Source organism: Myotis myotis, unplaced genomic scaffold (genome assembly GCF_014108235.1).
Source record: "Myotis myotis isolate mMyoMyo1 unplaced genomic scaffold, mMyoMyo1.p scaffold_m19_p_7, whole genome shotgun sequence".
In the NCBI taxonomy this organism is placed as follows: Eukaryota; Metazoa; Chordata; class Mammalia; order Chiroptera; family Vespertilionidae; genus Myotis; species Myotis myotis.
In genome coordinates, this window is record NW_023416379.1 from 32672784 (window position 1) to 32689376 (window position 16593).

Here is a 16593-nt window from a genome sequence, read left to right on the forward strand (position 1 = left end):
CAGAGGATGAATCATTTAGTAGCCGACTTGGGTTAATTTCAACTTGGGTTAATTTCGCCCCCACAGGAATGCCAAAAGTTGTCTCCCTAAACTTGCAACATTATACTTGCATTCCAGATCCCATTCTTGTATTCCTGTGCACACCTTAAAGTGAGCTGAGAGATTTATAATTACAAGAGTCTGCCATTAAAAAAAATGCCAAAAGGAACCTGCACCACCCACCGTAGGCTTGTTCTTGGCACGGTGGTGGAGGCGTGGTGCCTTTGTACTCGGCAACAGAAATTGTCATGTCTTAAATGGTACTAATGCTAGGGGATACTTTTCTCCTTTGAGTTATGTTATTATCTCCTTGAATGAAACATATCTTGGTTTTGAATCATAGCTATAGGAAATGCCCGCACCCATCTCACCCCAACATATGTAAATTCCATTTCTCCCAAGACTCCCAGCGATGAGAGAATGCAACCGTCAATATTATGAAAGTGGCTCGACTGACATGTTTGCCGAGCGCTGTGCTCAGTCATTTGAGCAGTTCAGGTGACACGTTTGACAAGGCAGAACAAGAAATTTACCCCTTCAGTATGGAGCATTTTACAAGGGAGGCTGAGTTCTGGAGCAGACTAATGGTAAGTCCAATGAGCTTTTTAAATATCAAGGGCATCATGCTGGGCATTTTCCTTGTGGCTTTTCATAACATTAAGATGAAATGGGAATTTACAATCAAAGTGCTGTTAGTCTTGCTCATTATTTTAAAGCGAAACATGTCCTCTTCGTACCAAATGGCATTAGTGATAAATGACTTCAGATGAATTGTTTGGATGCATATTTTTCTAAAATTATTGATGAATCATACCGAACAGCTCATGGGCACACAAGATGTGACCTCGCTGAAGCAAATCAACTCCCCAACAGAAAGGAGTTATAAAATCGAGCTAGGTTTTTAACACAAATGAAGCAGTTCTTGGAACTTTGTGTTGGGTTGTTACTTTTGATCTTCTTGAAATGTACTCTTTTAAGATTTTATATACACGTATGTGTGTCTGTGTGTGTGTGTGTGTGTGTGAGAGAGAGAGAGAGAGAGAGAGAGAGAGAGAGAGAGAGAGAGAGAGAGAGAGAGAGAGAGAGAAGAATAAGAGTGTCTGTCTAGTGTCTATCTAAAACCAACTTCTACAGTTTTTGAACTAGGCGTGTTCAGAACTGCCATTTCCCTTTATGTCATTGAGAACTACTGAGTTTACTTGGGATGAATTGGTCAAGTCTTAAAAGCCTCATAGAGCAGCAGGTTCCCAGGCCTTGGTGGTCCTGGCTGTCATCTCACTGTGTAGCCGAATAAACTGAAGTTCCTCTGCTTGAACAACCCAGGGCTGGGCTACAGGATCACAGACTCCTACCCCTTGTCTAGTGCTTCTTCAGTTAGTATATCTCACTGCCCCATAGTATCATTTTTCATTTTATTTTCTCCTTTCTAATGTGAATTTAAACTTTATTGGAAATAGAAGATTCTCTCGCCAACATGAGTGATTTTTAGAATGGATGGTTTAACAAATTCTCTTCTGGTGGCAGCGATGTGACCCATCAGTCTTTTTTCTCTTGCACTTTGATCTGTATTACCTGCTTTTATGACATGAAGTTGACTCCAACAGCAAAGTTAAACATTGGTTTCCAGAGTAATCACTTCCATTCATTAAAGAATGTTCACTATCTCTGATATCTTAGGTGCTCATGCTATATCTACCTGGCAAGCCATGTTTTATGTTTGGAGAAGGAGGGTAAAAGTACTGTGGCATTAGTGATAAATGACTTCGGATGAATTGTTTGGGTTTAACTAAAAAGATGCAGTTTTCAGGTCAATATTCAAGCTTTTGATACACCTACCTTTGTTTATCCAAGTCATTCACTCGTTTACTTAACAAGCATAACCAGTTGTAATCTGGAAACAACCATTTCTATACTGTTGTAAAATTAAGACTTTTAAAATTTTGTTGTTTTTATTAGCAGCTCATTTTGAAAAATTATAGAAAAATAAAAAGGGTTTTCCTGTGAGCCCTCTGGGCAGGAAGGACAGTCTGTGCTTCAATGGGCTGGGAGCTGAGATAGCAGCAGGCTCTGATTGGCTCAGGGGTCCTAAGGCAGCCCATGGGACCCAGTCAGAAGCTGGAGCTCAGGAAATACACAAAAGGATGAGATGTAAGCATCACTGGTCTTCTCCACTTAGACACCCCCAGCCCTCTGCCCAAGGAGGTTCTCGGGTAAGATACAATCACATGAGAGAATATAAAAAATGCAAGGTAAACCTATCATGCACATTCAAGCTTGCCTGTTGATGTGTTAAACCTTGATTACTCAAACTGCCATTTTGAAAATTATCTCCTCTTTTGGAAACTCTCGGGCCCCTGGCTTCGTCTCTGCCGCTACATGTTGTCACCACTTCCCTTGGCATGTGGGTGGCCACTTGCCACCATGTCAGAGGCCCCAGAGACTGCCTTACATTGCTGGCAGCAACTCCACAGTCTCTCCTTAGCTGCTTCCAGGCTGTGCAATAGGTCGACTACCTTCTGGCTCTGACACCCAGGGACAGGCATGGCCCGGGGCAGGAGAGACTGAAATTCCTTATGGTCTAATGGCTGCTCAGAAATCTGTGTGAATCAACAGAAATGGAATCTGAAGACCCTGGTATATGTTCCCAGTGTCTTTCTGTCATAATTAACACACCCAGCCTCTCTTGTGGTCAGCATGTTATTATCTTAACTGCATAGATTGTGATCCATAGAGATTTAATGATGGGCTTGGCGCTGTCAGGTTACTGAGCAAGGTGGAAGTGAGAAATATAAGCGTCTGCCCTCCGTGGCTGGCGATGTCATACATAACGTTGGACATGTTCTCGCTGCCTTCTCTGCCTGGAGGACCAGAGCAGCATCTCCATTGACAGTTCCCTGCTTGCTCTTGGTTCCTGGTGCACTGGACTTCTTGCATATCTGCACTCTTGCAGACTGCCCGTGCTATTTAAAATTCACTTCCATGCTGGATAATGCTTCTCTCTGGTAGCCCCTGGAAGTTCAAATTTTGGAGCTTGCTTTCAAGTACAGTTTCATACCCAAAGACTGTGTGATGTTCAAGGACAGTTGATAGACCAGGTCTTTGCTCTGCATACAACTTTACACAATGTTTATACAGGCCAGCTTCAACCAGGATATGCTAATTATGAGGATGCAGTCAGCACCGGATGATGGACAGTGGGCAGCAGTCAGCAGTGAATGTGATTTGCAGGGAGTAGACATGGTAACTGGCTATGTAGTTCTATGTGTTCATCACCACCCAAGAGACCCAAGCCATCTTTCTTATTTCAAGCCTGAAACCCTCATTTGCCCCATCCCTTTTCTCCAGATGATCTCATCTGAGCAAAGCATTGGGTAAGTGCTTCTCAGTCTAGCCTCTGTATTACTCCACTTTTCTGCAAAGAACACAGAGGAAGAAGGCATGCTCTTCACTCACGAAGGTCAAGTATAATTGAGAGACAACATATATATATATATACTGTACATGGAGCAATTAGAGAACAAAATAATATGTAATTGAATGGCAGAGTGCATGGTTCAGACATTAAATGGCATAGCGATTCTAAAGTCAGGGAAGTCAAATGAGCTTCATGAAGGAAATGGACTGAGGAAGATGGACAGGATTTGAAGGAGAATGATGGGCATCTAGCATTGAATAAAATGATGGGAAGCAGAAGCACCCCTGGTCCTGAGACAGTACTGAGAGACTGAATAGGAAATGCATGTCGGGGTCTAGGGAGAGATAAATCTGAGTGGGTCTGGGGGACCACTGAAGGCCAAGCAGACTTTAGACTTGGTAGCAATGGGAGCCATGGAAGATAATGGAACAGTAGAGTGGCATGATAAAAGCAGTGTTTAAGGAAAATTAGTCTATCCAGATAGATTGGATATTGATTCTGGAGGCCTGTTAGAAAGCTATTGCTATGGGGCCTAAATGTGAAATAACAGTGGTCACAGACCAGAATGGTAGAGGTTGAGTGGGGAGAAAAAAGCATGTTTCTAAGGAAAAAATATACACTAGTTGAAGAATCAGATCCTGTAGAGTGAAAACTATGTACAGTTAGCAAATCATTTCTGTGTTATCTAGGCAACAGTCTACCTTTGCTCAGGATAAAAGAGAAGTCTAACTCTTTTAAATCTACTCCTAAAGCTTGCAATCCTTTCTCATACTTCCCTCCCTGTTCCTTTCCAGAAAATTCTCCAGACAACACTGCCCATCCTGAGAGTTCAGGCCAAAATTTCTCTCCTAGCCAATACTCATGCCACCTGAAACATTTTGTACCCTCCAGACTCCTCCTCTGTCACAGCTAGATTAATAATATCGTGGTTAAATTTCCCAGGTTCTTCTTAGCTAGAGTGTGCTGAACTTGAAACATTTTTCTTCTTCCTACTTCACTCTCTTAGCTTTACTTCTAGTTAATTTTCTCCTCTGATATCTGGTTACTTGGCAGCATGCTTCAGCTTCTGCTGACCAACTTTGCCACGCATATACGTAGTTGCATTTATCCTAACATCTCTCCTGGGAAAAGAGGTACACTGTTCACCTGAGAGTTTGTAAGGGAAATAAGATATCACAACAAGTGGGCAAATCAAGGGGTTGCATGTTCAGACTGACAAATCCTAGTGGCTGTGAAGGCAATTGTTGAATCCTGGAAGGTGAGAACTTTAAGGGACCATAGATGTGTTCTACTTGACCTGCAGAGTATTTTTAGTAGTCTGTCTTTTCATCTTTGAGCCAACACTTAAAATTCAGATTTTGGCATAACAATCCAGAAACATATTTCCTTGGAAAAGAATCAAAAGATGACTGTTATCCCCTGTAGATGGGGCACACATTCTCCCTTTACCTGTATCTCACAACACTTTTCAGGACCCGTGCAAGTATGACTCCTAATCTAAACAATCTCTCATTTTACAGAATGAGAAACTAAGGCCCATGGAAGTTAAACAACTTTTTCAATATAACCCAAGAGGTTGGTAACAGTACAGGGATTAGAATTGAGCTTTGCTGTGATTCCTTGACCCTCTCTCTTCTCCCTCCCTGTCGGGCCTGGAGTTGTTTCCTGAATACCAGACCGGAAAGGCTGGCAAGCTGGAGGAAGGCAAAGGCCAGCTTGTGAGAGTGTGCTCATCTTTCGAAATGGGTATTGAACAGGTGTTCCTGCCATAGGAATCTGGGGAAATCCAGAATTTCCCAACTGTGGCCCTTGATGGAATTCTATTTTACTTTATTGTACTTGCTGCTTATAATTCCAAGAAGAAACATATTTCAGAATTAGCTTTTCCTCTTTATTAAAATTTGTGTACTTTCAAAAAAGTGCACTTGAAAATAGAGCATTTCTGATATAATATTGTAAACATTTATATTGCAAATGTCCCAGATTTCTAAGTGAAACTTACTGATAAAAATATGTGTGTGTTTTTCCTTGTCTACTTTCCTCTCATAAGCTCACTTCATTCCCATAGACCTCTGGCCTGCACTGTTAGTTCAGTTAGAGTCTCTGTCTTGACTATGTTAAAATGACATTGGTACTTGGCTTGAAGCTCCATAAGCACTGCCTCCCAGGTAGGCGGTCGTGCTGTGAACTCCACCAGCTCGCAGGGCTGACGGGAGGGGGCCACGATCATCCTGCTTATCATTATTGATGTGGCTTCGGCAATCTCAGTTGCGTTTCTGTCCAGTGTGATTCTGGATGTGATTCAGAAAACACCTGCTGAAATCCTTGCAAGAAACCCATGTGCGTGCCAGGGCCAGGTGATTGCTGTCGCTCTTGAATAATGTGAAGGTCAACCTCTTGGCTCTCCTTTAGCTTCAGCAGTTATTTTAATGAAAGTCAGAATTTTTTATTGAGTGAATTTTAATATAGACCTAGCCTCGCCTGGCAGGTCTGCTTTCTGCATAGTAGCATTCAAAATAGCCTTTTAACTAAAATAAAAGAAGGTTGGAGATTTTGCAGGGCATTTAGAATTGGAGGTTGGAGGGAAAAGAGAGATTCTCTGTGTTCTTTGAAATACAGGAAAGCTTGAATTATGTTTGATTTCTCCTTGTGCTACTTCCCCCTTATCATCCTGAAAGGAATTATATATCTGTGGTTGCTTCCTTTTCTTTGGGCGAGGAGGACGGCTTTCTTCCTCCTCCCCAAACTCTTGGAGCTATTGGCTCATGTAACAAGATCATTTCCTTACATTGGTGAGGATGCTGCAGCCCCACCCTGTATGCTTTTGTCTTCAATACAGATTATCCATTTCCATCTACTATGTGAAAAATGAGTTGTATTGGGAGACACATACTCTGTAGAGGTATTTAACAGTAACAGTCCATAGTAGAAAGTTAACATACATAAAAAGTCCACTTGATCTTAGACCGCATTGATAAAATGTTATAATAATTGATACAACAAATTGATTAATGATAATACAATGATAATAACTAACATATATCACATAGTTGTTAAGTGCTAGGAACTGTGCTAAGTATTTCATAGGTGTCATCTAATTTAATCTTCATAATGTTCCTATTTTCCTCTAAAATGAATAAGGTATTAGTCTGTGTGGGTTAAGATTTCACTTGAGGCATGTAAGTTTAAAAGGGATTCAGGCAAACTGAAGCCCATTGCAAAGTGGAGTGGGACCATCTGGACAGAGCAGCACTTCTCCAGTTCGAGCCTGCATTAGGGCCTCCTGGAAGGCTGGTTAACCACAGCCTGCTGGGCCCCACTGTGTGGAGTTTCCGATTCAGTGATCTAGGGTGAGACCTGAAAATCTGCATGTGTCACAAGTAACGTGGTGATGCCAATGCTGCCCGGCCAGGGAGCGCACTTCAAGAACTGCTGGCCCAGAGCTCAAATCTGAATCACGAGCAGAACAGGTCGCATGACCTGGAAAGCTCACCCTTGAGAAGAGCCTACTCTGGGTGCACAAAAGCCTCTGCAGCCCGTTGAAGAGCTGGAGTGTGTAAGTGATACAAAGGTTCGAACCAGGAGCAGTGGATGTGGGTTGAGGCAAGCCTAGGCTGAGAGTTAGGGACAGCAGATGAGGTGGGCTACCTGTGGAGGCAGCAGATCAAGGAACCAGGGAGGAGGGTGAAGGGTTGCTGGGATTACAGACTAATGGCCTGGAGGCAGAATGCAGCTGTGGATGTATCTGCTGGGAGTGCATAGGTGTTTCATTTTAAATGCTGCTGGAGGCATATCTCCTCCAGTCCCCACCACCACCACCCCCCTTCAACTGTCTTAGTCCTGCTAATTCATCCATTTACACTCACTGCCTGGCCACTGATGGCCTTGGAGCTGAAGGCCCCCGCTGTATAGGGTGAACAAGCAGTGGGGAATACTGAATTAGGTGGGGTATTTTTTTAATAACCTGTCGTGTAAACTCTAAAGTATGAGAAGAGGGTTACTAGGTAAATTGAATCCAGTTTCTTCACTTGTAGAAATTGTGCACTGGGAGCAAGGAGCCACTAAACACTACCATGGAAGGCAATTCTAACATTGCCAGTCTAACCAGTGTTTCTTGGTGTGGCTCTGAGTCCAGAATGCTCTCAGTCACCCCATCCTCCCTCCAGGGTTTGCCCCATGACATGGCCCACGGTAGCCACAGGACCTAAGTGGCAAAGACACACAAAAACTGTAGCTGAGCTCACTTGTTCTATTCCTTCCTGCAAATATCATGCCAGGTCTGTCCTCCCTGAATCCAGAGAGCTGTTTCTCCTGCTGGGAGACCAGTGAGCCTTTCAGGATCCTGAAAAGCCAGACAAGAAAACGTCTTGGAAGGTGATGGCCAAGCCTTCGCAGGAAGAGAGACAGATGGAGAGGAATTTGCGGTTGACTACAAAACAACTATCCCCAAAGGTGCTGAATTCCCAGGAGGAAATGCTTATATGAGAAGTTCTAGAAAGATGAAGAATAAAGAAAAATGAAAGGACAGAAAGAAGTAACATCATCAAATTAAGAAATGGAAGACCTAAATAAATTGGAAAACTATATTGTCAGTGACAAACACTTTGTCCTTGAGGGAGTTAAAATCAGAGAAAGAGCTAAAAGCATGTTTCAGAAGAACCTTCACTGGCAGCTTTAAGTGGTCTGATTAGCAGATGACATGATACCATATATAGAGAACCCTAAAGATTCCACCAAAAAACTGCTAGAACTGATAAATGAATTCATTAATGTAGCAGGATACAAAATAAATATCCAGAAATCAATTGCATTTTTATACACCAGTAATGAGCTTTCAGAAAGGGAAACTAAGAAAATAATCTCATTTATAGTTGCATCAAAAAATTAAATACCTAGCAATAAATTTAAACCATGGATGTAAAAGAGCTGTATTTGGAAAATTATAAGACACTGAAGAAATTGAAAAAGATACAAATAAGTAGAAGCATATACTGCATTCATGGACAGAAAGAATTAACATGATTAACATGTTCAGATTACTCAAAGCAATTTATAGATTCAGCGAAATTCTTATCAAGATACCAATGACAAATTTCGCAAAATTAGAACAAATACTCCAAAAATATATATGGACCCATACAGGACCACAAATAGCCACACTCATCTTGAGAAAAAAGAACAAAGTTGGAGGAATCACGCTACTTGCTATCAAACTATACTACAAGGCCACAGTAATCAAAAGAGAATGGTACTGGCATAAAAACAGACAGATAGATCAATGGGACAGAATACAGAACCCAGAAATAAACCCATACCTTTATGGTCAGTTAATATTTGACAAAGTTGGCAAAAACATATAATGGGGTAAAGATAGTCTATTCAATAAATGGTGTTGGGAAAATTGAACAGATACATGCAAAAAAATGAAACTAGTTCACCTTCTTACACTGCACACAAGAATAAACTCAAAATGGATAAAAGGCTTGAATGTAAGGCTCAAATCCATAAAGACCTAGAGGAAAACATAGGCAGTAATCTCAGACATTTCTCTTAGTAATATTTTTTCTGATACATCTCCTGGGGCAAGGGAAACAAAAGTAAAAATAAACAAATGGTACTACATCAAACTAAAAAGGTTTTGCATAGCAAAGGGAACCATCAACAAAATTAAAAAAAAATTTAGTGGGTTCACTAAATGGGAGAACCTATTCAGCTATGATACAGCTGAGAAGGGATTAATATCCAAAATTTATAAAGAACTTATAAAACTCAACACTAAAAAAACAAACAATCCAATTAAAAAATGGGCGAAGGACCTAAATAGGTACTTCTTCAAAGAAGATGTACAGATGGCCAATAGACATTTGAAAAGATACTCAGTGTCCCCAATCACCAGGGAAATGCAAATTAAAACCACAATGAGATATCATCTCACACCTGTCAGAATAGCTATCATCAATAAATCAAAAAATAAACCAACAAAATAAAAACTGACTAATAGACACAGAAAACAGGTTGACAGCTGTCAGAGGAGAGTGGGTAGAGGGGCCAGGTAAAAAAGGTGAAGAGATTAAGAAAGAAAAAAGAACCTCCTAGACATAGACAATAGTATAATGATTACCAGAGGGAAAGGAGGGTGGGGGGACATAGAAGAGGGTAAAGGGGGGATAAATGGTGATGGAAGGAGACTTGACTTGAGGTGGTGAACATAAGATGATGTATTTATAGATTTGTATATCTGAAACCTAAATAATTTTATTAGCCAATATCACCCCAATAAATTCAATAAAAAAGAATAAATAACTGGCCTGATTAAGTCTTTTCTGCCTTCGCCTTCTGGGTTTGTTTGCTAGGTATTTGGCATTACCACCCCCACCCCCTCCCCCCCCGCAAGCACACTGCTTCTCAGTTAGGGGAGTTCTGGGTTGGGGCTGCGTCCAGATGGCACAGCTAGAAACCGCATATCCCCTCTTCCTTAAATCATCTTTCCTCTCTCTTTCTCTCTATTTCTTTCTCTTCCTTCCTTCCGTCTGTCCTTCCTTCCTTCCTTCTTTCCTTTGCTTCTTTTCCTTCCTCCCTCCCTTCCTTCCTGTCTTTCTTGCTGTCTTCCTACAAATAAGGATAGAAAACCTTGGGATTTCTCTGGCTCAGGTTCCAATAATAACCTTAGCAGGTAATTTTTGCACATGCACAGTGAGTTATTTCCTTATAACTGAGACCAGGGGCTGTATTGCTCCCAGAAGAAAAAACACTTATATTGCCATGTTTATGTTTTGGAATAATAATATTTGTCCATGTGAAAATATGTGTGATTCCTTTCTGCCACACCATATGGCTTATTCCTATTCATAATCCAAACAGTAGCAGCTGCTGCAGAATGCGAATGAGTTTTCTTGAAGTAAAAATGGGCTAACTATTGGATGCCACATGTAGTTTCCAAGTATCACAAGTTATTCACCAGAAACCTACATATGGGTCCCTCCCATTAATCCATCCCATTCTTTATTAATACCTCACAAACTAATTATTCTATCCATCTCATTCAACCCTACCCCCATTCAACCTGTGCCGCCAAGGGGCCTTTCTTGGGAAATGGACATGCATTTTCCAAATCTGTCAGCCACTAAAGGTCTCAGTTTAGATTTTGTTGACTGATGACAGCTGCCAGAAAAAAAAAAAAAATTGCAGTGCATTTTTGCCGTGGTTCTCCACGTGGCTTTCTCCTTGCAACCGAATTATAAATTTGTGGTTAATCCAACACATGGAAGCACTGAAGCAGCTGATGACTGCCCCTCGGGCCCACTTGGCCCAACTCCGAGGCAATGGAAAATGTAGGGTAGTACTTTTACAGACCATTTGATTGCGGTTTGCAGAAACCCCTGAGGTTTAAGAGGAAGTGATTTGCAGAATAGGTGCTGGATACCACTGTAGAAATCACCACAATCAACAGAACCAAATAGCCCAACTTCACAGGGAAGTCTTTGTAAGACTTACTTATATCATTACATAGTCCTTCTGAGTCCCCTTTAAAGCTGGAGGTTTTATGTTGATTCTACATATCACAATATCCAGACCAGTTAGAAAAAAAACTCTGAGTAAATATCCCAAAACTGAAGCCTAAAACAAAAGTATATAGATAATTGCTCCACTTGTCCACTGCAATTGGTTTAGTCATAATAATACCTTGTATAATCTTCAAGGTGTTTTCACATACATTATTAGTAATTGAGACTTTTTCCTGGAAAGACTGTCAGGTGAGCCGAATCAATGGACATTCATGAGACAGGGATGTTATCTCTGTCTGCTAAGCTGTTTCCTGGTCTCCTCACGACGGGTATCACTAATTTCCAACTTGTATCAGGCGTCTGCCTGCAGCCATTTGTCTTTTTCAGGTGTCTATTGGTCAGTTCTCTAAGTACCTGCTGCTTTTATCACATGTTATAATAGGGTGATTTATCAATGTCACGCTCCTCACTCGGCAACAAGAGAGCAACTACAAGATATGGAATTGGTTGGCATACCTGGCCTTTAACCACAGTCCTCCGATGTGAAATGGCATTTGTACCTCTGTCATCCAAGAGCTTGTCAGGAGGTCTTGGAGTCAGCCTTAACTTCCCCAGCCTTTGCCTTCAGGGTGCATTGGGTATTTGTCTCATAACCTTTTTCTTTCCAAAAGGAATATCTGCCAGCTTCCCCAAGTCACTTTTGTGTGTGTGTGTGTGTGTGTGTGTGTGTGTGTGTGTGTGTGTCTGCTTCTCATTTCTGTGTCTCTTATCATCACAATCAACCTGACTCAACTTGACAAATATAGGTGATTGTCCCTTATACCTTTATAATGTGATTTCAGGGCTAAAGAGTCCTGACAGCTCTTCCTAATAGATGATGCCTAAAATCCCACTATTTGGTCATCCTGGCCTTTCCCCAGTCCCCAGAAAAACTTCACCCTGAAGGCCCACCCCTGTCCACTGCCAGAACCCATCCTGACCTACAGGTAGTGATCATGTGAACAGGGGTTGATCCAGCTCTCTGTCTTAAGCCTGGTGTCTGGTGGGCCCTGGGCACCCTGGCTGCTGATAGGAACCTTAGCTCATGCCATGCTTAGCTGGTGGGCATGCATGGGATACTGCCATTTCTTTCAGATTTATACTTGTGAAATCCTACTGAAATCCAGTGGCCCTCCTTGCCCACTGGTTGTGCTGCTGAGAAAGCTCTACGCTCTGTGTCCATTGCCCCGCGTGTCTACCAAGTATACATAGAAACAGGTGTGTTATGATTTTCATGGGCCCTAGACCCTTTCACCTTTGTGGCCCACTTCCTACATAAGAAAATATTAAAAGTAATAGTTTACAACTGTGTCAGTATAATATACTAATATATTAAATGAGATATTAAAATATACCAACATTATATATTTTAAAATTTCTTTAACATGAAAGTGTATTTTTTTCTTCTTATTTAATTTATTTAAAAGAAATGATTACATTTACAGGGATCTCTAAGAGTATTGCGGGCTCTAGTGCACCTGATAGATAGGCAGCCCTGCCTAGAAACAGGCCTTCATGGCAGACCCTCTTGCCTTAGATCGTCATTTCAGAGTCCAGTCCTTGGCAATTTTACCATATTGCTCTTCCCCCATGCTAGTTTTCACCTAATATTTTTCTTTCAATTTATTCCCTTTGAAATTTTAACAACTCTATTTTTTTAATAAAATTTATGTCAGGAGGTGAGTCTTTTGGGAGGTAATTAGGTCATGTGGATAGATCCCTCAAGTTGGGATGGGTGCCCTGATAAGAAAAGACACAGAGAGCTTGCTTCTCTCCCTGCTGTCAGTGTGTAAGGACACAATGAGAAGATAGCCATCTGCAAACCAGGAAGTGGGCCCTCACCAAGCACTGAGTCTGCCAGCACCTTGACCTTGGACTTCCCAGCCACTACAACTGTGAAAAATAAATATTCGTTGTTTAAGCTATCTAGTCGATGACAATTTGGTGTAGCAGCCAAACACTTGCTGTAATTTAAGAAATACACATTAATACAAATTCAAATAAACATGTTACACAATTTTTTTAAATTTAAGTTTGCTCATATTCTGCTAACTTCAGTGTTCCGAGTTCCTCAGCATCTTTTGTCTTCTACCAGTCCCTGTAGAGTATTTGGATCAATGTCCACTCTGTTCAGTTTTCAGTTTATACACTGTCCATCCGCTGACACCCAGCCACTGTCCAGCTTCCTGCTCCAAAGCAAATGAACCAACCAAACCTCTCCAACTCCACTTAAGCTTTGACGGTGCCTCTCAGCCAGTCAGACTGGATTTTCCTGGGAAACATCATTGGCTGTCATGATCCTGACTGTCCACTAGAACTTCCTGTGATGATGGGAGTGTTTTAAGTCTTCACTCACCAACCAGGTACCCACTAGACAACTGTAACTACTGGGCATTTCAAACATGGCTAGTGTGACTGAGGAACAAAATTGTTCCTTTTATTTAATTTTAATTAATTTAAATTTTAACTCTTTAGCTACTTATAACATGTGGCTTTCACATGGCAGCATTAGAGTGTATGATTTTGACTATGAGTTTTCTTCTTGGATTCTAGATCTCCATCCAGAACTGATTAGTTCTAAAGTTCTTTCCTTTTTCTGTGAGGCCTATCCTGCCACATGGCCAAGTTTATTAGTGAAATGGAAGATACTGTACTTAAGCTGCTATTAAATATTTGTACCTTGGGGCAAAAGAAGGCTCTGGGAGGAGGTATGACAGAAGGAAGCAGGAATAGAATCTGAGAACCCTGTGTGCTTCTGGGAGTATTATGGAGGGGGCATGGGATGAGAGGGAACAGAATAGAGAGATCGAGATATTAAAGATTCATTTCCTTCTGCTTTTCAGTTATGCAAAGCAAATAATACCCCAAATCCAAACTGTAATATTACCATCTTTTTATCTCCTGAACATTCTCTGCTTTGTCCCTCTTGAAACAATGGTCAGAGTCAAAGGTTCAGGTTCAGAATAAGCAGTCTGCTGAATGGTTTGCCATTAACCTGCTAAACCCAGAAACTACAGCTTGAGCTGGCTTTAAGCCCCAGGCTTTACTGTTCAAATCTTTGAACCAAGTGTGTTGAATCAGATTCAAGACAGAGTCCAGCACGCCCTCATACATTCCAATGAGGCCCCAGGCACCCGTGGCTGCATTTAAGTAGACCTTTGAGGGCTCCAGTAGTGGCACTCACTTGTGTAGCACACACCAGATGCCTATCGATCCGTTTCCACCCCACCACCCCCTGCTTCCTCACCCTCTGAGCCCTCCATTCCACGTGGCAACAGCCTCTTCTGGGAGACCTTGAGTTCAGAGATGGTGACTGTATCCAGAACTCATGGAATGGGATGATGAAATGATTATCTAAGCCAATCATGGAATGTCACTTCTCTCACCACTTACTGATTTTGGAAGAAGAACAGGACCTAATGTTGGCTGCCCAAGGACTTTGGAGAAATTTTCCTGCCAACAAAAAGATATGCACTGAAGATGGTCTTTCTTCTCCATTGACATGTTGGGTCTGCAACAGCCAGAAATATGGCAGCCATTTTCCCATGAAGTACAGAGAGGACCTGCTGGATCATGGAGAGCAAGGGTGCACAGGGTCCTTGATAGCCAGTAAAACAGGCAAATTAACTACCCCAAAACAATTTGGATGCCCTCTTTGTGAAATCATAAACCTCATAGTAGGTTAAGCCATTTTGAATTGGGTCTTCTTCCATTAGCAGCTGAAATCATCATTAATTATATAAGGATAGTACATTGGGAGCTCTTATTGCCTGGAATTTGACTTAAAATTTTTTCCCACCAGAAAATGAGCATGTTATAGCCTTAGCTCTTTCCTGCTTTGTGTATCAATTTCTTCATCTTTGACATGGGAATAAAGGACTGGACAAGTTCTTTTTCACAATGACAGAACACAATTGATAATAAAAATAAATAATAATAATAAAAATAATAATAATTAAAAAATAAAAATAAATAGCAGCAAATAATAAATAACAGTAATAAGATGTAGCCATTTGCTATAATGTTTTTAATTGCATATATAAAATATAGGTTTATTTATATCCTTAAGAATGAGCCTTTTTTTCTGTTGAACATGGAATATTGAACATTTATTTAATGAGCATAATTCTATTTCCATTGTGAAGAAGGTGCAAATAATAGCAGCTTTCGCCCCAAAGCAGAAACCCTTTAGGGAGTCTGTCTCCACTAATGCGAGCATTGCTATGCATGCATATTTCCCATTAATACTAATAGAAACTAATGTGACTGTATGAATCACCTGAATTTTGATGCAGTGTGAATCTGATGTGGGATGATTCAAGATGAACTCACAGAGTACATTTGTCTGGGAGCTACTTCTTAATACGCCTTCATCTCCAGCCAGATTCCTCCCCTGACTGAAATATTAATCAAAGGCTGTTTCTGCTCGCTCCCATCTTGCACGCCCGCCTCTTATCATCAAAAGTGAAATAGGCTCATCTGTGGGACCGTGTACCTCTACCCAGTTGTGATTTAAGATTCTGTTGAAAGAAATAAACAGGAAATGGACAGAAAAGAGAAATTAAGAGAAAGTCTCCTTTTCGTGGGGATCAGTGTGGGGGCCGAGCTAAGTTACGTAGACATGTGTTCTTGAATCCTGCCTGGAAGGTGTGCTGGATCACACTGGCCATAGGTGAGGAATTTACACGTCTTTATTCCCCACTTTGTCCTCCCCGTTGTCAGCTACAGAGCATCTTACCTGCGCGCCTCCAGAGCAGCATTGGTTACCGCACTGGCAGTGTACTCGCCCTCTGGGAGGGATGCGTGGTATGACCTCTGGGAGAGGTCAAGTGCTTTCCAAACAGGGTGGCCCGCCCTCCCCTCTAAAACAGGCCCTTCCAGCCCATCAACTCTGCTCCCCTTTGGGCTCTCCCCCACCCCACTACCTAGGTCCTAGTCGCAGTGACTGCTCATGCAGACTGCCTCTTATTTTACTCTTTTGTGGGCAAAAAAGAAAAAGTGTACTTTTAATAAAAAGAGATACACACACACACACTGGTGCATACACACACATACTGTATCCCCCCCGCCCCCATGAGCTTCTTTTCAACATGCAACATGGCAAAGATAAGAATCAAACGGAAAGGGAAATGCAGATTATAAGCAAAACCCTGCAGAGTCCTTGTGTAATGCTGGACCACATAACTGGGAGTTGTGAAAATGAGCGCTGCGAAGGACCTTGGCGTATAGCACAATAGCGTGACATCCAGCCGCCGCAGCTTCTCACAGCTGGCAAAGCCCTGGCGTTTCCACATGCCTCTCCCAAGGCTTGGCAAGGACAGTTAAAGCCCCTTTTACAGAAAAAAGGAACTGAGGCTAATTGCAAATGCTGCAGGAACCGTATCATTGATTCCATAGCAGTAAGTTGGGAGTTATTCGGTGTTTTCTCTCTTTCAAGGGAAATTTAGTTTCATCTCTACTCTATTTGGTTTCTTCTCGAGTCCAAGTAGAATAATTAGATTCGGAGCTGCTTGGATGGGTTTTTAATCCAAAATGTCTTAATTCCCCAAACCTACGTAAAGCCCTCGGTGAATCTCGAGCAAAACATTTCAGGAT

General features: G+C 41.6%; 1 protein-coding gene across 3 annotated transcripts in view; it reads left to right on the plus strand.

Moving 5' to 3' along the window:
- The first annotated feature begins 470 nt into the window (after positions 1-470).
- The window catches only part of SASH1 (SAM and SH3 domain containing 1), a 293144-nt gene continuing 277021 nt past the window's right edge, over positions 471-16593 (plus strand). For 2 of the 3 annotated variants that reach the window (XM_036316354.1, XM_036316357.1), the window contains exon 1: positions 471-626. In XM_036316354.1, the coding sequence (XP_036172247.1) occupies positions 477-626 (150 nt within the window). In that variant the 5' untranslated portion in view covers positions 471-476. The remainder of the gene's footprint in view (positions 627-16593) is intronic. The other variant, XM_036316362.1, reaches the window with a different exon arrangement.